This window comes from Mustela nivalis, assembly GCF_964662115.1.
Source record: "Mustela nivalis genome assembly, chromosome: 5".
Taxonomy (NCBI): domain Eukaryota; kingdom Metazoa; phylum Chordata; class Mammalia; order Carnivora; family Mustelidae; genus Mustela; species Mustela nivalis.
The window spans coordinates 4331067-4358558 of NC_139024.1; the positions used below are offsets into that span (position 1 = coordinate 4331067).

The 27492-nt window shown below is 42.7% G+C and overlaps 1 protein-coding gene across 3 annotated transcripts in view; it reads left to right on the forward strand.

Moving 5' to 3' along the window:
- PRKN (parkin RBR E3 ubiquitin protein ligase) overlaps positions 1 to 27492 on the forward strand; it is an 813183-nt gene that overhangs the window by 651305 nt on the left and 134386 nt on the right. For all 3 annotated transcript variants that reach the window (XM_082731173.1, XM_082731172.1, XM_082731171.1), the window contains 2 exons: positions 7006 to 7067; positions 21211 to 21360. In XM_082731173.1, coding sequence (XP_082587299.1) covers positions 7006 to 7067; positions 21211 to 21360 — 212 coding nt within the window. The remainder of the gene's footprint in view (positions 1 to 7005; positions 7068 to 21210; positions 21361 to 27492) is intronic.

The following is a 27492-nucleotide window of genomic DNA, read 5'->3' on the forward strand; positions in this document are numbered from 1 at the left end:
TAAACAGTCATGACAGGGCAGAAAGTCATTTGCGATGCATAGAGTCTGGGATTTAGAGTTAGAATTTCAAGGTAGAATTGTCAGTTACTCAGCTCTGTCATTTGCTTCATTCACAACCTGGGTGACAAAAGGCAAGTAGCCTTGTGCATAAACGGTGAATCTTGGAACACTGAGAAAATCAAATAACATTAAAAAAAAGATATTACAAAGCAGCCACAAGTAGACAACAGAGCTCCCTCCGCCTCCCACAATAACAACAACAACAACAAAACCAGATCAGCTCTGGTTCAACAGAATTAGGAGTTGTCATCTCTCTTTTTTGACATCTTTGTGGGATATTTGTTTTTAAACCACAGCTTGTTTGCCATAATCATCCATCTGTTGACTGCATACGCAAGTGATGCCCTTACTGGGTGTTACGGCTGACTCAGAAGGCTAAACAGAAGGTACATTAAGCCGTTGCTAACTGTCCCTTTTGTTGAAAATTTGAGTCCGTTTCCCTTTTGCATATTTGGATAATTGGATGTGCCTGGCGATCAGGGACTTCGGTTATTTTTCCTGATTGCCTCTATTCACTTGCTTTGTAAATATAGTTATGTAAATGATGCCATGTGAATTGGCCAGTGAGATAAAAAGTATCTTCCAGCAAGTTCAGAGGTAAAAATGTCATTAAGTTTTATATCAAGTTGCTCATTAATCACTTGAAATTATTGGAGTGAGTAAATGAATAAATGAATTAATAAAAGGCAACAGACTTAAGGCCTTACATTTATACCAATTGTGCTTTTCTAAGCGTGTGTGATCATACATGTGGACCTACATGTGTGTATAGACATTCACTTTATAAACACACACACATACACATAATTGACAATCTGTTGTTTTTCAGCATATTGCCCTGATAATCTCAAACATGTCATTGGATCCTGGGCGCCTTTAGCAAAATCGGCCACTAAATAATGAGGGTTTCTGGGAGGCAACAGAACGCCCATCTCAAGCCCTGTCGGACAAGCACCCCTGCCCTTCGGAGACTCTCAAAGCAGCATCTGCCATTCACTAAGAGCCCACCGTGTACAAGGAGCTCTGCAAGGTGACAGATACACAAACACGTAGATACCTGCACGCATTGCCCACAGCAACCCCATAAGTTCAATATTCTTACTCCCGTTCTTACAAGTGAGAACTGAAGGCTTTAAAGCTCGCCCAGTATCTGTGACCCGAGGTTTCCCCGCTCGTCAGTGGTGGAGATGAACAGTCACTTCGTTTCCTTCTCCTGTTCTTGCTTCATCATTCCTTCTCATTTCTTCCTGGACCGGGGACTTGGGATTGGGGGCGGGGGACAGGTTGGGACGGAGAGTGCCACCCCCACCCCCGTACATCGGGTAAATAGACTGTAGAGTCCACCCCGGGGGGAGGTGACAGAAGGGGACGACAGGACAGCGACAACCAGGGAAACACCTCTTGTCTGCACACCAGTTGCTCTCCTCCAGGGATGTTCGGGAAGGACCACCACGTCCCGATGCCCACACAGCACACATTCTTGATTTTATACACGCTCCTCATTCACAGAAGTGTGACCATTTAGTCGCTCTTTCAACCCAGCTAGATTTTCCTTCTTCACAAGCAATATGACACTTCTTTCCTTCTGTATGACACCCAAAATAGTGTGGATGCAACACTGCCACTTAGCTCATTTCCTCGGCAATTCTTTCTCAAGGAAAGATGACAACGACGGATTTAAATGCCTGGTGCCATGCGTCTTCTACTATTGGTGTTTCTCCCTCTAAACCATTGTCTAAGATGTTTTCCAAGCAAGTTAGAGCTTCACACATGCCCTCCCAAAACAAGTCCTGGTTTTTACCTTCTGATCTGCCAAGACCAGAGAAAGTGATTGGGTCCCCATCACATCCGCTGTGACACCCGCCCTCTGAGACTCTTGGGACTTTTACTTAGTCCATCACCTGCTAAAGCCAACATACTGGAATTTCTTCTGATAAGGGAAATGGCTCAGAATCTAACCTTCATGTCTCATTCTCTCTGTTTTTGACCCCTTCGACAATCCCTCCTTGTAATCTGTAGCTCATCAAAGTGGGCATCTGAAGGTGCCCACCAGTTTGCAGTTCCAGCAGCTTACGCTCCACGTCGGCAGGCCTAGCTGTCACCGGCGGATTTGCCTGCCTCTCGAGATTTCAGGGTGACATCAGTTCCCTGGTGGGTCTAAGAAAAGTTGCTGGTTTTCAGTTTGCCTAGACTTTCCTTATGGTAAGGGTGGGAGTCATGACTCCCAAACCTTTCACACATCAGAACTGGAAAAAAGAAGTCCTGACCTTTATTTCTTAAGACTGTAATCATGTAGCAAATGTTTCAAATACCCTCTTCCCTTTTATTTTTTAATTTAATTTTATTTTTATTATTATTATTATGTTTAATTAGCCAGCATATAGTCCATCATTAGTTTTTGATGTAGTGTTCAACGATTCATTAGTTGCCTTTAATACCCAGTGCTCATCACATGTGCTCTTCTTAGTGCCCCTCACCCAGCTACCCCATCCCCCAAACCCTTCTCCCCCCCGTAACCCTCAGTCTGGTTCCCAGAGTCCAGAGCCTTCCATGGTTTGTCGCCCTCTCTGATTTCGTCCCGTTCCGTTTTCCCTCCCTTGCCCTGTGGTCCTCCACGCTATGTCTGATGTTCCACATATGAGTGAAACCACATAATTGTCTTTCTCTGCTTCCCTTTTAAATACAGGAATTTTTTACAAGAAGTAGCAGCAGCCACCATTAGATGTAGAAATGCCATTAATATTATTAACAATACATCCGCTTTCTAATTTTTTCGTCACCTTCACATTTCAGCAGCGGGTGACAGAAACCAAAGGACACGAGGTGTCAGGTGCATCAGAAGATGGTTTCGTTCTGGAGAAAATACAGTGGGAGGAGTGCGTGGGGGTGAAAACAGGCTGCGGTTTTATGCAGGCTGCCCCAGACATTCTCACTGAGAAGGTGACATTTGAAAAAGGACTGGAAGGAGGCAGGGAGTCTTCCATACAGATGTCGGGGCAAGAGCTCTCCAGACAGAGGGAGCGGCGAGCGCAAACGGCTGGAGGCAGCAGCCCGCTGGGCGGTCAGGAGTGGAGGAAGTCATGGTCTCAGTGGTCTCAGTGCAATGAGGAGGGAGAGAGAGGCTCAGAAGCAGTGCCGGGGCCAGCGACAGAGAACGTCAAAGGCCACTCCCTTCTTAGTGGGACGGAAACACCAAGGAAGGGTGGCATGAGGTACCACATGCGCATTTTTTTTTTAAGATTGATTGATTTGAAAGAGAGAGAGAGGGCAGGAGAGGAGAGAGAGAGAATGTCAAACAGACTCTGTGCTAAGTATGGAGCCTGACCCGGGGCTCCATCTCACTGCCCTGAGGTCATGACCTGAGCCAAAACCAAGAGTTGGGAGACTCAACAGACGGTGCCACCCAGGTGCCCCACCATATGCACATTTTAATAGGAGCCTTTTCTCCATCATCTCGAGGAAAGCTCTCCCCTTGGGTCCCAAAGGCAGAGGATGCTGAGCACTGTGAGGATTTGACTGGTCCAGGAAGACAACCTCGGCTCCAGAGCATGACCCACTGCCATGCGCGTGCCGGCTCTGTGTGAGGAATTTGCAGGAACCAAGAGTGCGGCACCACCATTCACAGCAATCGCCGCGTAATCCTTCTTTGCCAGGGTCTTTCTTCCTCCTGGTGCCTCTACCCTCCTCACACGACTGAATTCTCTGTGTGTCTTATATTTCTAGTTTTATGATTTTGAATCACCCCTTCACAGGAAGTTTGTGTCCATCCATTTCCCACACCGCTGTTCCTGTGGTGAGCAGTTACAGCCGCCCCTCCCGTGGTCCCTTCAATATCTTGATCCCTCACACGTCTTCCCTTCTAACTAATGCCGTATCTGTCCTTGTTTATTATATTTTATTCCACCGACCAGGTGTTCCGGGTAATTACCTAGTCTTCTGTGAGAGATGTTTATATTGGAACTCTCATTGACATCAATCCCTGTAGTTACGTCTTAGGAGAATGTTAGAATACAAATCCTGAAGGCAGGGTAATTTAAAATTCTGGTTCTTATTTTACCTGGCATTAAAGTTAGATCAGTTTTTCTCAAGTTGGAGGGGTATGAAGGACATCGTTTTAGAAAATCCTCTAAAACTTCCAAGGTTGAAGAAAATTAATTTTGTAAAAAAAATCTCTCTTAAAAATGTCGAGTTATAAACATTTTATGCTTATACAACTGGAAGGCCCAGTGAAAATTAGTAAATTAAATATAAATAAAAGAAGAAAACCAAAGTATTCTAGTTAACTCCGTGAATTTCATATCCCAGATACTGGCATTTTACTGAAACTAAATTGTTTTCTGGGATGCAACCAAGGCCCTGGCTGGTTGGCCGGGTTCTCCTGATCTGCGCGTGCCCACGCCGATGTTCCCATGGGGCCGCTCCCATGGGAACCTCCCACACTTGGCGTCAGACCGTGGCCCCCCACTTGTTGGGAATGCATCCCTGGAATTCTGCCTCTGCTCTTTCCTGATGAGTTTCACTGAACCTCTTGTTCCCAAGAGGATCTAAACTCTAGAACTGAGATGAGGCTGAACTTCCGCCATAATTTTTAGTTGAATCGTGGCCAACTAATCATCCAGCACGACTTTTCCTAATTGTTTACATAATTATCAGAATAGCAGTTCTGATATGAACATCTCAAAAAGAACTTTCAGACCACATGTTGACCAACATCCAGTTGGACACAGTCCTAATGTCAAGGGTCTAGCTTCCCTTCTTTATAGCATTGGACATGCCGCAAGCAATTAACATACTGTGTTTTTCACCAAAATATTCATCTCAGGATTTTCATTTATTTTCTCGGTCTGCTTTCAGGTGGTGACATTGCCTCTTTAGATTTTGTTTATATTTTTTAAACTCTTTATTGTACTACTTTGGTGAGCATTTGTAAACCACTCTCGTAAAGTATGAAACGTTATAATATCAAAGACTGTGTCGAATATAACATCAAACACCAAAACCGTGTTTCACCATTTTACATAGCCACAGAATTTCTTAATTGGGACGGACTTGGTCAAATTCACCTCTACAATGTCCTGCAGAAATAGTCATTTAGCCTGTGTCTGAAAACCTATAGTCACTAGCTCATCAGGCAATGTATTCCATTATTAAGTTAGAAATTTCTTTATGTTGAACCGAGTTCTACTGCTGTCATTTTTGCCTCTTAGTTTTAACCCTACCTTCTAGAATTAACCACAAATATAATATCTTTTGAAAGGATAATTCCGGGGCACCTGGTTGGCTCAGTGGGTTAAAGCCTCTGCCTTCGGCTCAGGTCATGATCCCGGAGTCCTGGGATCGAGCCCCGCATCGGGCTCTCTGCTCAGTGGGGAAACTGCTTCCTCCTCTCTCTCTGCCTGCCTCTCTGCCTACTTGTGATCTCTGTCTGTCAAATAAATAAATAAAATCTTAAAAAAAAAGAAAGGATAATTCCTTCATCCCAGCGAAGATGGCAACTCTCTCCTTCCTAAGCCTGCTATCCTCAGACAGATGTCCTAGGTACTTCCCGTCATTCTTACAACCCAGTGCTGAGTAACATGAGCAATAGCACAGTTACTGCTTTGGGGCATTTTGCATATAACCCAGTTCCTTAGTAGAAGCTTCAACAGAATGTGCGGTCCATAGATTGTATCTAAGAAATGAGCTTTTTTTTTTTTTTTTAAATAAAGATTTTATTTATTTATTTGACAGACAGAGATCACAAGTAGGCAGAGAGGCAGGCAGAGAGAGAGGAAAGGAAGCAGGCTCCCTGCTGGGCAGAGAGCCTGATGCGGGGCTCAATCCCAGGACCCTGGGATCATGACCTGAGCCGAAGGCAGAGGCTTTAACCCAACTGAGCCACCCAGGCGCCCCAAGAAATGAGCTTTTATATCAATTTTTGTTACTAGAGTTAATATTATAAATGACTACGAACTAATATGTACAATTATTCAATTAAAAGGACAGAGATGGACCATAATTAAATGATAACTAAGCATGTATTGGCATGCATATATATAACTTATTGGCTTATTTCTTCTTATAACTGGAGAAAGAAAATGGGAAAGCCTGAAGAGGCTCCTACTGACTGGGTGCACTGGAAGGTCACGGGCGTCCTGACTATCCTGCCTGTCTTCCCAGGTCCTTTGCATAAGAGCCCCTTTCCAGACTGAAAGACAGGACCCTTTTGGTCTTGACAGAGTCTCCTGGAAGAACTAGGCAAGGCTCTAAACTACAACCAAATCCCATGAAGATGTGGCACCCCGGGGTGCCTGCATGTCTCAGTCGTTAAGCAACTGCCTTTAGCTCAGGTCGTGATCCCAGGGTCCTGGGATTGAGCCCCGCATTGGGCTCTCTGCTCAGAGGGAAGCCTGCTTCTCCCTCTACCACTCCCCCTGCTTGTGTTCCCTCTCTTGCTGTGTCTCTGTCAAATAAATAAATAAAATCATTTAAAAAAGAAAAAAGGAGATGTGGTATCTAGCTGGCCCATCTTCCCTCTTACCTCTCTGTGTGCAGCCCACTCCCCTACCCACCACAGAGCGAAGAAACAAGATGTGATCAAATAAGCACAATGGACCTATACTCACCAACTCTACCCCTCCAGCCCCCACAGAATCCTGGCTCTCTATGAGGAACAAGTGATGTGCTTGGGAGAAATGACAGGGTGGCCTAAAGCCCCACAAAGGCCAGGTCACCATCAGGAGGGAGAAAAGGCTTGGCCACACTCACCTGCAGCTCCAGTGGCACAGTGGGGGACCAGATAGCAGCCATAGCTCCCTCCAAGGTTGGTTGGTTAGAATGTGTTGTGCGGAGGGGCCCCTGTGTCCTCCCCAGCAACACTGGTGGCTTAGTCATAACTGCATGTGAGGACACCTTGCCGCACAGGATAGGAATAATGTGTTTGTGATTCATTCTTCTCTCCAACAGCTGGCTGCCCCAACTCCTTGATTAAAGAGCTCCATCACTTCAGGATTCTTGGAGAAGAGCAGGTGAGTCAGCCTCTCAAAGGCAGTGCTGGTGTGTCGTGAAAGATAGACACTAATGAGACAGTTTGGGCTCTCTCTAGGGAGGGACAGTGTGTCTCCTGACCCCTGGCGCCCTAAAATGGGGAAGAAAGCCACGCCGTGGGTATGTGTGAGGACACTTCCCCCTCTTCTATCCGTCAGACCTGACAGGTTATTAATTGGTACATCTGCCAGCCGCAGACCATTGCAGCTTAGGATGCTGGCAGCAAGCAGGCACGGGGTAGTGGCAGAGAAGCAAACAAGTGAGTCTCCATTTGCGTGAGGCCTGAGAGACCCGTCGTCACAGACCGCCCTGATGTGAGGGCTGTGGGGGAGGGTGCCAGGAGGCTCTTCTCACCAGAGCTTTGCACTTGACGAACATTCTCCGTTTTTCGCTGCAACAGCTTTCTCTACGGATGCGAACGTTTAACTTACATATGTACACAGGGTGGCCCATTAAAAGTAGACTGCTTAAGTACTGTGGTGCCCAGGGAGATGTCAGATTTTAAACAGATAGATGTGCTAAGTAAATAATTCAGGGGGCAAAATTACACACACAGACACACACAACACACACTTCGGCTGTGTACAAATAAATTTCTTAATCTTTGTATAGAATTACAGCTTCTGCAGTATTTTGTTAAATCTTGATGTCAAGTTATTCTTAAAATATTCATACCAAATAGTTGACGACTTGGGGCATGACCTACTTCATGCCCCATCTACCTCTCTTACTGCTTTTTACCCCCAAAGGTCATCTTTGCCACGTTTGACCAGGGGACGTGCAAAGGAAGATGAGTTTTGTTGATGAGTTTGTGGTCCGTGTGTTTCCTTTGGTATATGTATGTTACAAAGTTGGATGCCTGTGTCCAATATTAGATTAAAACCAGAAAGGAGTTAATTGGGAGGATAAAAAACTAGAATTATTTCCAGTTCCTTGATTTAACAGGTTTCAGAATGTCTCCTTAGTATTTTCATTATGCAAATTGCAGAATTCAGCAGGCATTAAGTGTTTATTCAAGTATAGGCAAAACCATTACCCTCCATTGCAGGTAAGAGTTAATAACAGACTCCCTCAAACATACCTATTTAGGAAAACACATGCATCTCCCAGCCATTTTCCTGTGAAAGCCTGAGAGATTTCTTATAGTAAGAATTACTGATTGTTGCCCTGACATTTCTGCTCAGATAATGGAGCCTTCTCTTCTAACTTGTACTAATATTTGCAAATTATTTCCCTATTTGTGTTAGAGTCATTGGTGATTAGTAGGGAAAGAAGCCAACTGTAATCATCTCAGATTTGCATACAAGTCAGGCCACTTTGCATTCTCCTAGAAATTTAATCGAGCCATAATCAAAATCAATACTACTCTGATTAGTTATGCAACATGGAGACATGGTATACCACAGCAATATTGATCTTTATTTACGGAAAAAACACATTTCCTTCCTGTCTTCTTTCCTTTCATTCAGCAGATACTCACTGAGCACCTACTCAGGGGCTATAAACCATCTTTGGTTCTTGGTTACAGGGGTATAGGAGTGAAAAGAGATACCTATCAATGGAAAACCGCTATGCTATATACACACAGACATGTACGATATACATTATGCTGGATGATTCTTATGGCCATGGAGAAAAATAAAACCAAAAAGGGGGTAGTGGTAGCAGGGGAAAGAGGTGAGATTTTATATGAGGTGGTCAGGAAGAACCTCCCTGAACAGGTGATTTGTGGGTGAGGACCAAAGGGCGTGCAGGAAAGCATGTGGTGATGTCTGGGAAAAGAGCTTTCCAGAGAGAGAAGAAAGAAGGACAGAATCTCTGGAGTGAGCCTCTATAATGCTCATTTCACATAAAAAGCATTATACAATACGAGGTGTGGTTGGAGTCAAGTGGGAAGAAATCCAGGGAAGTGTGCCCTGAAAGACAAAGGCAGGAAGTATTTCTGGGAGGAAGACTGATCATCGGTGCTCCGTGAGAACAAGCAGGAGCTGGGTGAGAAATGAACTGGAATTTGAAGCTTGGAGGCCATTGGTGACCTTGACCAGGAAATGGCAGGCGTGAAAGCCTGCTTGAGTTGGGGTCATGTGAGAGGAGGAGGAGGAATGGGAGAGAGCAAATATCGGGAACTCCCTTTCTGAGGAATTCGGCTGTAACGGAAAGCCAAGAAATGAGGCAGCTGGGGTGGGGGAATGTGGAATTAAGATCATTTTCTTCTTTTATAGGAAAAGCTGAGGCATGTTTAGGGGTCGATTGGGTGACTGTAGAGCAGTAGCGGGGCTGGCGCTGCAGCGGAGAGGAGAGGCCATCAGGACCAAGGTCCCGGCTCACCACCACTGAGTGGAGGCTCTGCTGAGACACAAGCACGGACCGCTCAGAGGGGACCGCTGCATAGGCAGGGTGATTGCTGCTGGGGCTCCTCTTAGTGAAACAGGAGGAAAAGTTGGCAGCTGGGAGTGGAGATGGGAGCTTTCCCGTGTCATTTAGGAGGAGAGGGAGTAAATACACAGGGACGAAATGAGTTTGGAGCAAGATCCGTCAGCCTGGTGTCTTTCTGTCCCATTCAGCTGTGTAGACACAGGGGCAGAAAACCCAGAGTTGGGTTTAACTCCGAGTTTGGTTCTCCACTAGGAGAGCAGAGAGTGGGGTGAGAAGAGAGGGTTGGGAAAGGTAGTTGGTCTGTTGGTTCCAGGTCCCAGTGGGTCCAAAGAGGTTTTGGAGTTTAAGGACTAGGAAGCTTTAGCTGGGAAAGTAGGTGTTGGCCAAAGGATGAGATCCCTGATGTCTGGCCTGTGGAGGGATGCACGGACTGGCAGTGGCGGGGTCAGAGGAGGCCGGGAGTGCTGATGGCTGGCTCAGGACGGAGGAAAAGTTGGCTGCAGAGGTTGAGGTCACGGACTCGGGGAGCCGGGGTGCTGGAAGTGTGGCCCGTGTAGACACTGAGACCCTCCAGAATTGTCACCAGAGCCGACTTGGAGAGAGTTCTGGTGAGTCACCAACGGAAGCTTCGAGAAATGGGAGCGAGAGAGAGCCTGGGGGTGGGGCTCAGGAGCTGCCTGCCGACGGACGAAGAGCCCCCAGTGGACACTGATGGTTTCAAGTTCACGGCTGGAGGGCTGGTGCCAGGAGAGAAGAGAACTGTTCGACTGGAGCGTTGCTGAGCAATGCTTGGTGGTACAGAGTGTGCAGAAAACGTGTGGGAGCGGCCAGGGAGGGGGTGTCCCAGGGCAGGAGCCAGTTTCAGTGAGGGAGAACAGGAGAGAACCTTGGGAGCGGATTGGAGTCACAGGGAAGTTCCTAATGTCAGCCCTGGCTTCCCCAGCACAGGGGCAGGAGTCGGGCAGCTCGAGGACAAAGTAGGGCAACGGGATGCACAGAGCCGTGTAGGGGGGTGGGCATCAGACGGGAGAAGGACAGGGGAGCCAGGGACTGCTTCAGGGACTGATACCAATCAGATGTGCCAGTCTGGGACATTTCTGTCCTGATGATACATGACAGAAGCTGGTGGCCTCAGGGCCGACGGTAGCTGAGCTTCAGGAGAGAAAGCCGAGCAGTCCAGCCCCACCAGCGCCTGAGGGTGGGGGTAGGGTGGCCTCTCCCTCTCTGGAAGCAGTTGAAACATTCAGGCTCTCTCTGGATGCTGGAGGCAACTTTTATCACTCGCTGAAAAGAAACTTTATATTAGTGTGTGTTACAAGTGCCCTTGGACACATCATTTCATTCCCTCGCTAATGTGACTTTCCCATTCGTAGAAAAGGAAGAGAAATGGTCAGTCATCTCTTAGAGTTTTTGGAAATAAATGGGATTGCAAAGTGAGTTGCAAACAGTACGTGCTATACTAAAATGTTTCTGATTTAAATACTATTGACATTATTTCTATTCAATTAGTAGACTGAACTAGTACAACAAGGTAGGCAATAAAATAAGTGTGATGTGCACCTAAAAGTGAACCGAGAAGAGGAACACAGATACTGGTTCATTACTGAATCCATTGCTGGATGGTGGAGACGCTGATCAGTCATCTAATTTCTTCATATGTAGATTCCTTTCCATTTTCATCAGTCCCTAGTAGGCATTTGATTTGGGGGATCTAGATTAAAAATAAATCATTACACACTATAAATAACTTGCCTTCCTAAAATAAAAATACAGTGAAAACTCCTTGGAGTTTAGCATAACCCATTTACTTTAGCTTCTTGGCCCTGTGACTTGTCTTTATAATTCATGTTCATGAAGCACCTTTCATGCCCCCAAGTCCAACCTACTTGGCAAAGATGTTATCACATAGTAGGTCATAAGCGACTCCAGAGTTCAAGGTGAGCCTTAAAAGAAAAAAAATAAGGCCCACCAGGCGTGATATCTGTCATCAGTCCATAGGGCTAGGAGAGCCTTCAGAAGAACCAAGTTTCAGAAGTACCTGTATTTATATCAGCTTCCCCCACCTCAGGTTCAATCAGCAGAATTTTCAGGAAACAAAGTTCATTTATTCAACAGACATTTCGTGAATACCTTTTTTGTTCTATTGCTGTGCTAGTGTTAGATAAAATGGTCAACAAGGAACTCACACAAACAAATCATGATAAAGGCTAAGATGAAAACCGTGATTGAGATTTAACGTATTTTGAATAAGGAGCCAAGGGACCGTGAACCTTCAAGGTTGAGATGGCACCACTACTTGCTGAGCTGGGAGCTCAGTATGGGATAGAAGAACATTCGAAACAGAGGGAAGCATGTGTTCAGTGACCCCCAAGAGGTGGAGAGATTCCTCTGTTCAAGCCACTACATGAAAGCAGTGCGGCCGGGAGTTCATGATCAAGGGGGACAGTGATGAAAAATGCAGAGCATCCACACCATGTAGGCCGTGCTCGAGATCCGAATTTACTTCTATGTTCAATGGGAAATTCTTGAATTTAAGTTTAAGCAGGGGGCGGGCATTAACCAAATTACATTTCAAGAATGTCAGTCTTGGTCCAATATGGATAGCATCTGGATCAGGACAGTTGTCACAGGAAAGAGAGGGGAGTGACCGTTCAGAGGTCGGATGAAAGGTCTCAGGGGTTGATTAGCTGCGGGTCAGGGAAAGGAAGGAGTCCTACTGTTTTATCTTACCAAGATGCGAATGATGGTAGGAAGGGGAAGGCAGAGGGGAGGAATCCCGGGGCCCAGGTCTGAGCAGATGGGATAGGCCCGAAGCACTGAGGAGGCAAATCGGGATTTGGATGTGTGATTGGGAGTTCAGAGGAGACAGAGGTCAGGGGTCAGAGATAGAGGGACAGATGTGGAGTCTCTGATGTGCCAACGGTATTTTATTTTATTTATTTTTATTTTTTTAAGTTTATTTATTTACATAATCTCCACACCCAGCATGGGGCTTGAACTCATGGCCCTGAGATTAAGAGTCATATGCTGTTCCAGCTGAGCCAGCCAGGCACCCTGGGCAGCTGGTATTTTAAATCCATGGGAGTTGCCAAATGGAGATAAAAGACCAGGAACCATGTGAACCCTAAGGAGCCCCAACATTTGAAAATGCGTTTGAGGAAAGGAAAGCCCAGGAAGAGACAGGGAGGGGGCGGGGGAGGTGGTAGCACCGAGGTGCCTCTTGAGGAAGTCATGACAAGTCCCCTTCCTCTGAAGGTGACGCGCTTGAGTTTGGAGGCCAGCAATCGTACTGCTCAAGCCTCCTTCTCAGGGACTGTAGTAAAAGGTAAGTACCATGCGTCCATGGGCCCCCCGCTCTCTGCTGACTGCTCTTATCAACAGCCTGTGCTTAGCCGTCCTGTTTGCAAAACCTCCAGAAGTCTCTGGAATCCCTTTCACAGAAAAAACTCCTGTGAGGAAAACAGCCCACGGGAACCCACCTTCATAGCCTCGCCCTCCTGGGAGCACTGCCATGGCCACAGAAGAGAAAAGGGATAAAGCAGCCGATTGCTTCTGACCTCCTTTCTGGAAGATTCCACAACCACTGGACGTTGAAATATTTCCTGACACCATGTCATCAGGAACATCTGAAAAAGCAAAAACTTCATGGCCCTGGACTAGCTCAGGCGGCGGGGCGCGCGACTCTTGGTCTGGGAATCATGAGTTTGAGCCCCGCATTGAGCATAGAAATTACTTTGAAAAAATAGAACAAATTAAAAATGTTTTAAAAAAGAAAAAAACCTCCTAAATTGCAATCCAGGATACAGTCCGTTGCTCCAATTATATTGCAGGTGTTGTTTGATCTGGTTTCTCCTTATATCTGATTTCAGCCATCCTAATGATTGTTTTCTCCATGCAGTGAACAGGGTCCAGCTCTTTCTCTAGCCAATTTACTTCATCAGTCGATGACAGATGTCCAGGGATAAAGAAAACATTATTAGCAACAGAACAGAGACTACAAACAGCAGTGTGGCAGGCACGCCCACAGAGGCTGTCACCAACTTCCCCAGGGCTAACTACCTGCAAATGAGGAAAAATAAGATTAAGGTTACTGAGAATTTAACAAGCTTTGTTGTTGTTGTTTTTGTTGTTGTTTTTTAAATTCTAATACATACAGAAAATAGGGCATCCTCTGCATAGCAAGGAGAAATGGATTCATGATAAATGTGTGTTTCCCTATAAAGTTATTTGAGATTTTTTTTATCCAAAGAGGAAATTCTCTAATAAACTGTTTTTCTTTATTTTCTAAAAGATGAATGAGAGTGAGCTGGAAAAAAAAAGGGTTTTTTTTTTTTTGTTTGGTTGGTTTTGATTTTTTTGTGTTGTTGTTGTTGTTGTTGTTGTTTAATAAAAAGGGAAAAAGAGAAAAAAGTGGACACAGCTTGGTATTGGGGAAAGGATGTTCTTTGGAGCCATAGCCCTGATTTCTGATTTGGAATTGGGGTTGTCCTGCCTGTGTGAAGGCCAGCAAAGGACTGAACTTCTGTGTAACTCAGTGGCCTCTTCTTTTAGTCTCCAGAGTAGACAGAGAATGAACTGCACAGGCAAAGTGTTGGCACAGTCGCTTGGCACAGAGTAGTTGTTCAGCGAATGGTATTTCGGATGGGGTTTTCTCTCCTCCACGCGGGTTTCAGAGAGGACCCAGAGAGGGAATCCCTGGGTGCTTGTGGCTAAGACTTCGCAGAAGCCAGAATTTAGGGAGCAGAAAGCAAGACAGGCCCCAGCCTGTATAGGATTTGTTTTGTAGCTATACCTGAGTGCCCCCAAAAGGACGCTCTGGAAAATTCCACAGCAGAACAAAAACAGCCTCCTTCCCTGCTCAGAGAATTTGAAAAGCTGCCACAGATCTCCTGGACTGCTGACAAGCTGTGACTCATTTTGACAGAACATTTGCCAGTTTTCTCAGATTTTAGATTTACCTAGTATTCCTTTCTTCAGATTTTCTGCGGTTTTTAAAATTCGGGTTCCTTTTTGCTTTATTTTCTTAGGAAAGCATGCAAGTCCAGTATCACGACGAAGAGGTCTGTGTCTTCCCACACAGGTCTTTTGGGTGGTTTCCCAGTGGTGCAGGATAGTCAGGTGCAGATCCTTCCCAGTCCGACCCCTCGAGTGACCACGAGTCTTTAGCAAGCAGTCAGTGGCCACTAAGAAAGAGGAAACCAGCTGGCCCATGTGGGATTTGAACCTGTGACTCTTGCTTCATTACAGAACAATATTCCACCCAACTCAACTCTTCTACCTACCTACAGACCACCAAAATACAACCTCTCCTTGATTGTACTCTCCCATGATTCATTATTCAGATTCCTAAAATATCAGTTTATGGAAACTTCTATGAACTTTGTACTTAAAAAAAAAATTCCATTCTTAGGAGAATCCATGAGCATACACACAAAGACTGAGTAATTTACTCTTCAAATAAATAAAACATAAGCCATAGCAATGAGTTGAGATTTTTACCTAGATAGGTCATACTAATGGAATGCATTTTCACTATAATCTGATGAAATACAAGAAATGTTCAAAATTTTTTTCCTTAGGGGCAAAGTAGTATGCCTTTTGTTAATATTTATTTTCAAAAATGTTTATGAACATCATGTTTTGACTCTAAATTATCTCAGTCATCTGTCTGTGGATTATCCATTTTATGAAAATATATCTATAAATTGACAAACTAGTTTTAATAGCTTAAACAGATTTGGTTGCAGGTTAGGATGAATATGTCTACACATACACAGGTGCGCACACAGTCACTCATCGTGAATCCAAAGACAAACAATAAATCAGGGATTTTTAGAGAATTTATTTTGAGCTCACCTGAGAGTAGATTCTACACAGACTTAATACACATTACAAATTAATCACATTCCTTCAGTTCTGTTCATAAAATGCTCTCCATTATTGACAAGTGAAGAAAGCCTTTAAATATGACACAAGTAGTACGAACTGATCAGAATCTGCTCACTTTCCCTGATTGGGGACCATTTATCACTTTACTAATTGTGTGTATTTTGTACTTAGATGAATATAGATATTCTGCTCTACTTAGTACTGATTTGTTACAACTCTCTAGGAAATATATAGTCGGGTTCTTTCAACCTATTTTTAACATCGTGCCAGTAAGTGGCTGAAAGGAAGCCATGGAAATGTGGGCCCTATCTTGAAGGGAATCAAATAAGTATCTCTAATGACTTACAGATAATTACATGTCTAATTTCTTTCCTTAGGATATGAAGCTTTCTGTGAATACTAACTCATTACTATCTTCAGGTCAAATGTTTGTTCTTATAAATTTCATGGTTAAGAAAAAAAAAAGTAATGCACTCAATAAGCATAGGTTTTATTTCAGATATGTGTGCTTTTTAATTATCGGAAATTACCAGGTATATAAGTTAAAATATTTGTCTTCCTTTAGAAAAGAAATTGCATGCTCAAATTCTCTTGAGTGTATTGCAAATAGAATGACTATAATATAGTCATTTTTTATAAGTTCCTTAGCTAATAAATGGAAAGAAGAACATAATTCCACATTTTGTCAGTATCTGAGGCCACTATGAATGCAGTCAGCAGGAATTGCTAAAGGGTTATTGGACTTTGTCCATAGGTTAACTTCTTCGTAGATAAAAGCTATCCTCATAGTAGTAAAAAAGCTTCACTAAATTAGATAGGGGATATTTCGTTAAAACAGAAAATAGCCAATTGCTTGGGAGCCATTTATTTAAAATAGAAATCCATCCTCCATCACTGTTATTAATTCCCATTGCCATTGATTATTTTGTTGGAAGTATTTAATTAATTGGTGCTCATAGGAGTTAGATTTCATTAATTCATCCTACAACCAAAAAAAAGATCTCTTTCAAGTCAAGGCAGAAACGTGCTTGGAATAGAAAAGGGGATCAGGAAAGAGAAAATCCAGTTAAAAATGAGGCAGCAGAGCTTGGGAATCAGAGAAAGGAGCTCCACACACCAGAAAAGGAAGTTCTAGAGCCACCAAGATCTATGCTGGATCCTACTTGTTTCTAAAGTTGCAGGAGAATGGATTTCACATATAACTGTGAAACAGGAAGAAGCAAGGTTAAATCCCATACAAAGTGTGAAGAGGCTGCAGAGAATGGAAAACAGAATGACATCCTGAGACACAAGAAAACAGTCCATCAGGTGGGAACTAGAGTAACCATTTCAAAAGGACAATATGATTAAGAAATTATACAAATAAAAATAAATAACAGATATTGTCTTAAGAGAAATAGGAAGTGAAAAAGAAGAAACTTCTAAAACATGAAAATAAAGTGAGATGACAGATTCCAGAGAAGTTGACAGATGGAGAAAGTGAGTAAAGAAGATCCAATATATGTATACTACAAATCCTGTAAGAAACACATTGAAGCAAGGAACTAGAGCAAATGCTGAAAATTAAATTCAAAACAGCTTCCTTAAATCATGTACATTGACCAAATAATGACCAGCATCAAGATATATTCTAACAAAACTATAGTTTCTAAAGAAAAAAAAAATCCTTTGGGCATCTGGATAAAAAGATTATCAATTCAATTTGTAAAGGGAAAAAAAGAGAACAGATTGTCATCACGCTTGTCCATAACTCCTTACACCAGAAGCACATGGAATGAGACAGTAAAGGTGCTCAAGGGAGGAAAACTGTGAGCCCATAACTTTATATCCAGCCAAACATATTTTCAAGAATAAAGGCCCCAAGGGAACTGTCACCCAAATGTAAGACCTCAGTGAGTATTTTCCCCATACACTCCTTCTGAGGAATTTACTGGAGAATGCACTTCTGACAACCAAAATTAGTAGAGAGACATTAACACAAAGACTGGTGGTGAACATGAGGGGTGTGTGTGTGTGTGTGTGTGTGTGTGTGTTTAGACCCAAGATAACATGAAAATTAAGAAAAAAAAGCATAATATAGAATAGCCATATGTTTCAACAATATATATATACAGTCCAGTTATTAGAAAAACTGACAGAAGAAATGGTATAGCATATGAAAATATGTAAGGTTTTTAGCAATCATATTCATAATGATATCGATGGTGTTATTCTAATATCTTTGTATATGTGTGAGATCAAGCAAATGAGCTAGTGTGGAATATTTTTTTCTTCCATCATCCTCCGTGTTCTTAAGAAGCAATGTAGAAGAAGGGAGATGCAGATGTGAAATAGAAAATGTTAAGTAAAAGCCTTGTAGTTCTGAAATACCTACTTTCTTAGCAAATTTCAAGTGTATTATATTATTCACTATATTACCATTTTGTACGTTAGATCTCCAGAACTTACTCATCTTGAAAACTAAAACTTTGTACCCATTTTGGATAGGCCAAGGCATGAAGGTTGAACTGTCCAGTGGTACAGCACCGAGCTGAGCACCTCAGAGGGGTTTGATACATATTTATTGAGTTCATTCACAGTTGCATGAAGGGATGCACATAGGTGTTGGGAGGGACTAAAGAGTGTCTTGGTCTCTTATGTAAGTCTGACCAAATTCCCACCTGGCTTAAATCCAATTTCCTGCCTACTCTGTATTTTGCAGCCAGGTGTTAGAGAAAAACATAAAATTCTACTGACTAGTTTTTCTTGCAGTTCATAATCTCTGCCTACAAACGGGTTGCAATAATGCTAGCTGCCTCCTTCCATTTCCTCTCCCCTGATCATTGACACGTTTCTTTTCTTCTCAGTTTTCCACCAACACTTCCTTTGTCTCTCTGAACCGGGGCCAGATACTCTGCCTTCCTTCCTTTGCTAAGGATGGCAGCTTTCCCTCTTCACGCCATTCTACTCACCCTTGGGATCCCACTCCTCCACCTACCCAAAGAGAGAGCTTGTTTCTTAGATGACATCATCAATTCTCTCCTCTCTTCCCATCATTCCCTTCAACATACAAGCTTATCATTTTTCCAATTAAAAAATCCTTTTAGTCCCACTGCCCCCCTTCAGCTGCTAGCCCATGCTTCTGTTCTCCTTTTCAACCAGACTCCTACAGGAAGAAGGACCCATTCTCAGCTCTTAAAATTCCTTTTCTCCAATTCTGTCTTTACTCCATTTGACTCCGCTAATGTTTCTGGCTCCATGACTCCCCTGAAATGGCTCTTGTCAAGATCACAGTGACATCTGCATTTCCAACCTCAACCAATTTTCAGTAATTGGCTTCTGTGCACCTCTTGAGACATATCATGACACCCTCCTTGAAGAATTCTGTTCCCATGGCTTCCAGGACACCTACATCCTTTTCATTTTCCACCTGCCTCATAAGCTGCTTCTTCTCAGTCCCCTTTTCTGGCTCCTTCTCTTCTCCCCTACAAAGGTTAGATAGACTCAGCCAGCCTCATGACTCCTGAGATAACACAGAGTTGGATTGTCAAATCAGACTCACAGGAATCATAGATGTAGCCTTGTGTCAAGCTTTACTAATAACTTCAAGGATGCGGGCAATAATGAGGCGCACACAAAGCACAGAGAAGGGCGGGTCGTTTAGCATGGTCCTGGGTCATTTCTCAGCATCTTACGGCGTGTACTCGAGGCCAGACCTAATAAATGAGGTCTCAGAAGTTCACCAAATGATCATTAACATGAAATCTCTCAATTATATAAACTGTCTCATCATTCATCACTCGAGGAATCATTCACCACGGAAGCATTTCCTGCTTAATGTATCCCATAGTTAAGAAGTCTTTTCTGGTAAATGCCATTGTATGGATGCGCCATTAGCATGTTTGCAAAAGGATTTGACCAAGCCATCTTTCTTTCTTTCCTGGGGCAGAGGAATGAGCAAATGCATGGGAGGTCTGAGGCTAACCCTTTTCCTCCCAGCCTTCCATGCACATATGATTTCAAAATTTGTGTCTCCAACCCTCTCTTTCTCCTAAACTCCAAACTCATATTCAGTTAGTTGCGCAGCATCTTACCATGTAGCAGTTTGTCAAACTGCAGATGAGCACAGGAGAAGTCCCGACTCCTTTTCCCAACTCCCAACCTACACACACACATGCCCATGCACACTCACACATATGCAGACACACCCATTTTTTCTTAGGTTTTCCCATGTCTCTGTAGTTCATTCTCTGTCTCTTACGTTCTCTGTGTGTGTGTGTCTGTCTGTCTGTCTGTCCTCCTGTCTCCTCAGACAAAAACATTACGTTCATGCTTTTTTTTCTCATGCCATGTATCCAATTTGCCTAAAAACGTTTGCCGTTTCTGCCTTCAAAATATATCCAGCCGACACCCCGCCCCCACCACCGCTCGCTTGCTGGTTCAGGCCGTCGCCGTCTCTCATGTGGGTTGCTGAAAACCTCCTGCTGCTCCTCTGCTTCCTCCTTCCATCCTTGCCCGTGAGAGTCAATTCTGAATATTTCAGCCAGATGGCTGTCTTTAAAAGATTAGTCAAATGATGTCACCCCACAGCTCCAAAGTCTCCCGTGGTTCCCATATCTCTCAGAATAGCAGCCAGACTTCTCCTAGTGGCCTTCAGGGACCTTCACAGCCCAGACCCCCAAGAACTCTCTGACACGTCTTCTGCCGTTTCCCTGGCTGCTGTCACTCAGCCACACTGGCCTCTGCTGTACCTCAGAGCACCAAGTGCATTGTGGCTTCTACTTCTTGGTGCTGCTCTGTCCTTGACCTGAAAGCCCATTCCCACAGGTAGCCACATGGTTTGCTTTTCTAATCTCTTTTAGATGTTTGCTTCCACGTACCCTCTTCATAAGGCATCCCCCATCCCCTAATCACCTCTTCAAAATTATAGTCCCCACTGTCTCCGAACTCTGCTTCTTCTCTGTTTTTTATTCTCCTTCCGAAATATAACCTTTCAGCATTTATTGTTAGAGGCATGGGGACGAGAGCAGAGGTGTCTGTTTTGTTCACTGCTGTGTCCCCAGCGCCCACAGTAGGGTCTGACACATACAGACTAGATGATCACCGAATGTTGCATAAAATAATTCACACCTGAGCAAATTCACTTGACTTGATCTGAGTTTAGAAGCAAATATGATCAGATAACACGAGGAGAACAATAACAGGGCTACAACAGGAAGACCCTAGACACTGCCCTGTCTGGTTCTATTTTACAGGCTGGGGAAACCAGGGAGGGCGTTGAGCCACGCAACAGCGTGATAAACTCAGGGATAAAAGAAACATGCTGTAAGTAAGAGAATAATAATGAAAGGGAAAGAATCCCTTCTTCTTCAAGCTGAATGTGCTCAGTATTGCTCAGATATGCTCAGATATCATTTGGGCTGCCCACAGTTAGCACAGGATGGAATATCAGGACCTATTTGCAAAATGGTTTTAAAAAAGCCCATAGACTCCCAAGAGAGGCATGAAAATTACCACTAGATGAGCTTGATAATGATGCGTTGTGTGTCCATAACTTAAAATATAGCTATATTTCCTAAAATCTGTGTGAATTAAGACTATTAAATGCAGTTGATGGTAGTAATATTAAAAGAACAAACTTTGGGGATGGGGAGGGAGTTTCCTAAAAATACAGAGTTATCTGTTTTGCCGATTGCAGTTGGGAAGGCTTTCTTTATGTTGGATCATACCTCATCCACCCACCCACCCCCTTTCTTTACCAAAACACGTGAACAAGAAAATCCACACACCACCAACCATTAACATTTTGGCTAAAACAGCCCATCTTAGTCTTAGGAGTTTTAAAAACTCATGTGTTTTTGTTTTTTGGTTTTTGAACAGTACAACCGGTACCAGCAATATGGCGCTGAAGAGTGTGTGCTTCAGATGGGGGGGGTGCTGTGCCCTAGCCCTGGCTGCGGAGCAGGGCTGCTTCCAGAGCCGGGCATGAGGAAGGTCACTTGTGAAGGAGGCAGCAGTCTGGGCTGTGGGGTAAGTACCACCTACACCTCTGGGTGTCATTGTTTCTGTGTTTCCTTTTAGCAAATTGGCAATGATGATATATTTGTTTTATTGTCATTTTCCCTTTGCACTCAGACATCTTCAAACTGATGTTTAACAAAACAGACCTTTAGGGGTGCCTGGCTAGCTCTGTCAGAAGAGTAGGCAACTCTTGACCTCCCAGTTGTGTGTCTGACCCCCACATTGGGTGTAGAGATTACTGAAAAATAACATCCTTAAAAAAGAAAAGAAAATAGACTTTTAAATTCTGATACAGGATCCCAGATATGCACATATATATTCATTGATGGGGAGGAGAGGGTCCTACTAAGAGTTTCTGCTTTCATTGTTTGTCACCATGTTTTCTCTAAGACATTGTGGATTACTAGGCCAGACTTGTAAACATTTTTTTTCCAGTGCTCAGCTGATTCAGAGAAAACATTTATTACTTTTTTAGAGTTGGCTTTAAGGAGACAGAGTAAAGGAGAAAAGGAATTTCCCATCAGTGATGTCTTAGCGGAATTGTTTGCCTAAGTATTTCAAGAAATAAAATGAAGATTAATATGGAAAACTTGAAATGTTATTGTGTCATAAAAATCATTTTACATAGAGAGGAGCAAAACTAATGGTGCCTCTTAGGGAAGCAGAATAAGAAACATGGAAAATGTTTGTTCTACGCGGTCAACCAGTATGACCCAGATTCTTGAATGAATCTATGGCTGCAAGCTGACAGGGGAGGTGTGAGGGAAGCATAACTCAAACACAAAAAGTTTTGCTAAATTATAGGTTGAAGTGACAAATGGCTAATAATCCTGATATGAGATTCCATGCAGGCCAGAAAAGGAAGAAAGTATATGTGCCTATAAAATGCTATTGAATTTTGATGGGAAAACATTTCTTTTAAAATTGCAACTTCATGAGGAGCTTTGTAGAAGGAGTGCTGTTGGCAGAGGCTTATTGCCCGGGCCTAATTTTAGCCTGAGGGCTCTAAGTCACCTTTGCAGAGGTTCGTGTCTGTTGTCCTCAGTAAAGCCATCTGTGAGGTTGCAAAGTCCTGGGTTGAGCCATAAAGTAGAGGAAGTAGATGTGGAAAAACCTTGAGATACTGTGATGCCTACTCAGAGAAAAATGCCTCTGGATTAATAATCATGATGGCATTAGAATGGGAACAAGTCACGTGTGCTAGCTTTAGGAATCTTAGAAGTCAACCTACACTTTCCAGCCAGGTCTTCATCACGTACCATGTAATCTGCACCAATTGTGTGTGGCCTAAGCCAGCTGCCAAATGCTGGGAGACCAGCATGCTGGGGAATGCTTTCTTTTAAAAGGAGTTACAACACTTTCTAACTAATGACTAAATTGTATGCTTCTGCCTGCTAATTGCCAACTGTTGTTCCATTCTCAAAAGTTGGAGTTTAAGGTCTTAACTTTCTCTGTGAGGAGAAGAGTTTCTTTGGCCCATCTTCTGCATTCCGTTGTGTACCTTGCTTTAAAGAAGTTTGAGGGTTTTATGTAATTTAAAGTTTTGAACAGCTGTGTCTTCCTTTTTCTCATTCAATGTGACATTGTAAGTAAGTTACGTACACATTTAAGCTCCAAGTCATGGAAAATTACTTTGGGAGTGAATTGAATTGCTTTCATACCTTAGGGTTAAAGAGTTTGGGGGTAAACCTTACCTAAATGAGGAGACCGGTCTTCCAGATGTTTTTTTGTCCTTTTGAAATTCAAAGTGATGGGTTTTATTTTATTTTAATTTATCTGGTTTTGTTTTTTTGGGGGGTAGGCTTGTCAGTTTGTATATTACATCTCTACTACTGCATAACAAATCACCCCAAATTTTAACCATTTAGTTCATTAAACATTATCCCACAGAATGGGCATCAGGAGTCAATAAGTATCTTAACTGGGTAGCTCTGGCTCTGACTCGGGGTCTCATGACGCCACAGTCGAGCAGGGTTGCTTCAGTTATCTGAAGGCTTGACTGGGGCTAGAAGATCCATTTCCAAAATGGCTCATTCATATGATCAAGCCAGATCTACAGCAAGGAGTTATGTATCTAGGTGTCACTATTTTAGCCATTCAAAGAATTGCTTCTCCCACATAGTCCCTTGACAGACTATCATTCATTTTCATTGTGGTCATTATACAGGAAATTTGATGCTTGCGGTTCAGAACATCCCAATGGACTTTTCTATGAGATAACATGGTGGCTCTTCCATGCTGACCTTTGCAACGGGAGCACTTGTGCTCGTTCTGAGGAATGTTGTCCTTGAGGGCACTGTAAATTGTGCAAGTAATAAAGTGTCCCTCTGAGACTGGTTAGTAACCAAGAGCCACATTTGTGTATTAGCCGTCGCATATAAGTGGACCATTATTACAACAGATTTGGAAGCTCTCTTTTCCTTTTTTCTCTTCCCCCTTTTCTGATGTATTTAGTTCTGCCATGATTTGTTCATTCTCATAAGCTGCCAGTCTTTTCTGGATTCAAGGGTGGTAATGGAAAGTCATTGTGTGGTAGAAATCATGATTAGTTCATGTTGTTCAGAGAGAACAGGACCCAATAAGTAGAAGTTCAAGAATGATGAATCTCTGCTTAATATTTGCCCTTACACCATGGACAACCAACAGTAAAATGGGCTGCCTCGGGAAGTAGTAAGCACCTCACCCTACACGGTATTCAAGGAAAGTCACTGGCAACAAAGCTATGGAAGAATCATAGAGTCTCAGATGTGAAAACACTCTAGACCTTACTATCCACGGTGCTTCCTAGGTTGTAGTTTACAGGTTTAAAGTAAGATATCTATGAGTCTACCTGTGCTAATTTTTTCTCAACTACCAACAGATTCAAAAAGCCCAACTCTTATTTTCTAGGTAACCAAGAAATGCTTGATGTTATCAAACTAGGCCTTAGAAGTACTTGTAATGTGCCCATGGACACCCATTCTCAGAGCTGAGCCACAGCTACACATGTTGTCTTCCTGTCAGTCAGCTCACTGCGACATGCTTAGATGGTCCTTCATACACCCATGATTCCTGTTGTATGTGGTTTGCATCTAAAGAAACAGATTTCAGTATTTTGATTATCTTTGGCTTCTTAGTAGGTGCTTTGGTTAGTACTTTTGACTCTCTTATTCAAACATGTAGTGCCGTCCATCAGAAAATCAGATTACCTGATTCTTCGCTCTACTGTATCTCTACACTTAACTGTTACCTGGAGAGCAGTGCACATTAGCTAATACATACAGACAAGGATTTCTATTTAAATGATAATAATGTCAGTCCATCTCAGAAAGCCTGATAGATGTGTGATGGTTCCAGCAAATTTATTACCATTATAAAGAATTGTTTGAGCTTAAGTCCCATATACTAAAATTCAAGTTGAAGTGTTACACTTGTCTCATGCCTTTATATTCCCATCCTTAATCTTTATATTCCCATCCTTAATCTTGACATTATTGTCCTCAATAAATCCATGTATTTGGAGTTCAACATTCATTAAATGGATGGATGGACGGACGGACAGAGGGATGAAAACTATGTAGAAGTAATACGAATATACTAGCACTTTTATTTTCAAATATTAATCATTATTTACCCTGGCATTAGAGTTGCTTACAAGAACCTCATCAAGAAATTCACAATATACAGTGTTTTTCTTGCACACAAAATACATAATTCAGAACAAAATAGACTAAGTTCAGGGATCCACAAAAAAGTTAATTAGGAACCAGGAAGTACTTTAAGAATCACAGTTTATGTACCTGTCAAAGGCTATGCAGCCAAACTAGAATTTTGTACGTCCTGAAATATAAAATGTCTTAGTCTTAGGGGTACTGAGATTTCATTTTTGACACAGCACAGAATATTTTTACATTGATAGATGGAACTCAACAAAGAATATATTTGGGTATCAAATAGGCTGACCTCACTCTCTGCTAACCCTTGATCATATTTTTACTACTGCTTATAAAAATATTAATTGATTTCCTAAGGAATTCATGTTATGCATTATTCTTTACTCTGGCTTATTGCTATTCATCAGAACTATCTCACTAACTTTTATGACTCCAGTGTAAAATGTTGATATGTTTAATACTGGAAAACAGCAACAAAATATGGAATACATTAATACTCACTGACCTGGGAATACAGAAAGCTAAGGCAATCAAACCTTGTGAGTTTTCCATAAATAAAACATCATTATCTTATTTGGGGTTGTTTTGGGATATTATATGTCTGAGAGAGAATTTCTTATCTAGGATAATACTAGGAATTAGATGAGTTTTCTGTTTTAAATTAGAAATCCAGGGATAAGATGACAACGGGGGGAAAAATATTTTAAAAAGATCATACTACTGACCACTTGTTAAGGAAATAAGATAGAATTTCTTTAGGCTCCTGGTAGGCACTCCTTCCTTTAAGAGAGAGCGCCGTGTTGCTGAGGCAGATCGCTCAAGGTGCGAATGAAGCATTCATCTTGGGCTCCCTTCTTGCACAGGCCTCTTGTTTTTACCTAGTTGTCTTTGTGCATTTTCCTTGAAGAGGGCTCAAAGACTGTAGGACTTCCTCAAATCAATCAAAGGGCTTCATCAAATCAAAATCTAGATCTGTGCAAGTGTGGGGTCCGAGCTGGTATGTGCAAAGAAACTTTTGTTGAAAGTAGTGATTTTGCACTACTGACATTAGTGGATTTTACTTAGGTCAGGGTTCACGCCTCATTTTCAGTTCTTACATAGGAAAGGAGTCAATGAAAGTAAATAGAAATACCTAGTCTTCCACTCAAAGATCAGATGTTGAGTTAAAAAACCTAAGTTAGGGGCGCCTGGGTGGCTCAGTTGGTTAAGCAGCTGCCTTCGGCTCAGGTCATTATCCCAGCGTCCTGGGATCGAGTCCCACATCGGGCTCCTTGCTCAGCAGGGAGCCTGCTTCTCCCTCTGCCTCCAGCCTGCCGCTCTGTCTGCCTGTGCTCGCTCTCTGTATCTCTCTCTCTCTAACAAATAAATAAAAATCTTAAAAAAAAAAAAGCCTAAGTTAATTTCTTGTCATATAGTTGCTGATAATAATTTCTAATAATTGTTTCTATTTCCATGGTGTTAGTCATGATCTCTCCCCTTTCATTAATGATTTTATTAATTTGGGTCCTTTCTCTTCTCTTTTGGATGAGTCTGGGTCAGAGGTGGTTTTTGTTGTTTGGTTGGTTGGTTTTTTTAAATTTATTTTTTATTTATTTTCAGCATAACAGTATTCATTATTTTTGCACCACGCCCAGTGCTCCATGCAATCCGTGCCCTCTATAGTACCCACCACCGGTACCCCGACCTCTCACCCCACCCCCGCCACTTCAGAGGTTTATCGATCTTACGAATTCTTTCAGAGAACCAGCTTCTAGTTTCATTGATCTGTTCTACTGTTTTTCTGGTTTCTGTTTCACCGATCTCTGTTCTAATCTTCATTTTTTCTCTTCTCCTACTTGGTTTATTTTTTATTTGCTTTTTTCTCTCCATCTCCATTAGATGTAAGTTTAGCTTGTGCTTTTGGGAATTATCTTTGTTGAGAGAGGCTTGGATGGCTCTGTATTTCCCCCTTAGGACCACCTTTGCAGTGTCCCATAGATTTTGGACCAGTGTGTTTTCATTCTCATTGATTTCCCTGAATTGTTTAAGTTCTTCTTTAATTTCCTGCTTGACCCAATCATTCTTTAGCAGGATGCTCTTTAACTTCTAAGTGTTTGAATTCCTTCCAGACTTTTTTCCTGTGATTGAGTTCAATTTCATGGTCCGATAACATGCAGGTAATAATCTCAGTCTTTTGTTATCAGTCAAGACCTGATTTATGACCCAGTATGTGTTCTATTCTGGAGAAAGTTCTGTGTGTACTTGAGAAAGATGAGTATTCTGTTGTTTTAGGGTGGAATGTTCTGTATATATCTACAAAGTCCATCTGGTCCAGTGTGTCATTCAAAGCTCTTGTTTCTTTGTTGATCTGCTTTGATGATTCATTGCTGAGGGTGGGGTGTTGAGGTCTCCTACTATTAATGTATTATTGTCAGTATGATTCTTTATTTTGGTCAAGTAGGTCATGGTTGCTCCCGTGTTGGGGTCATAGATATTTACACTTATTAGA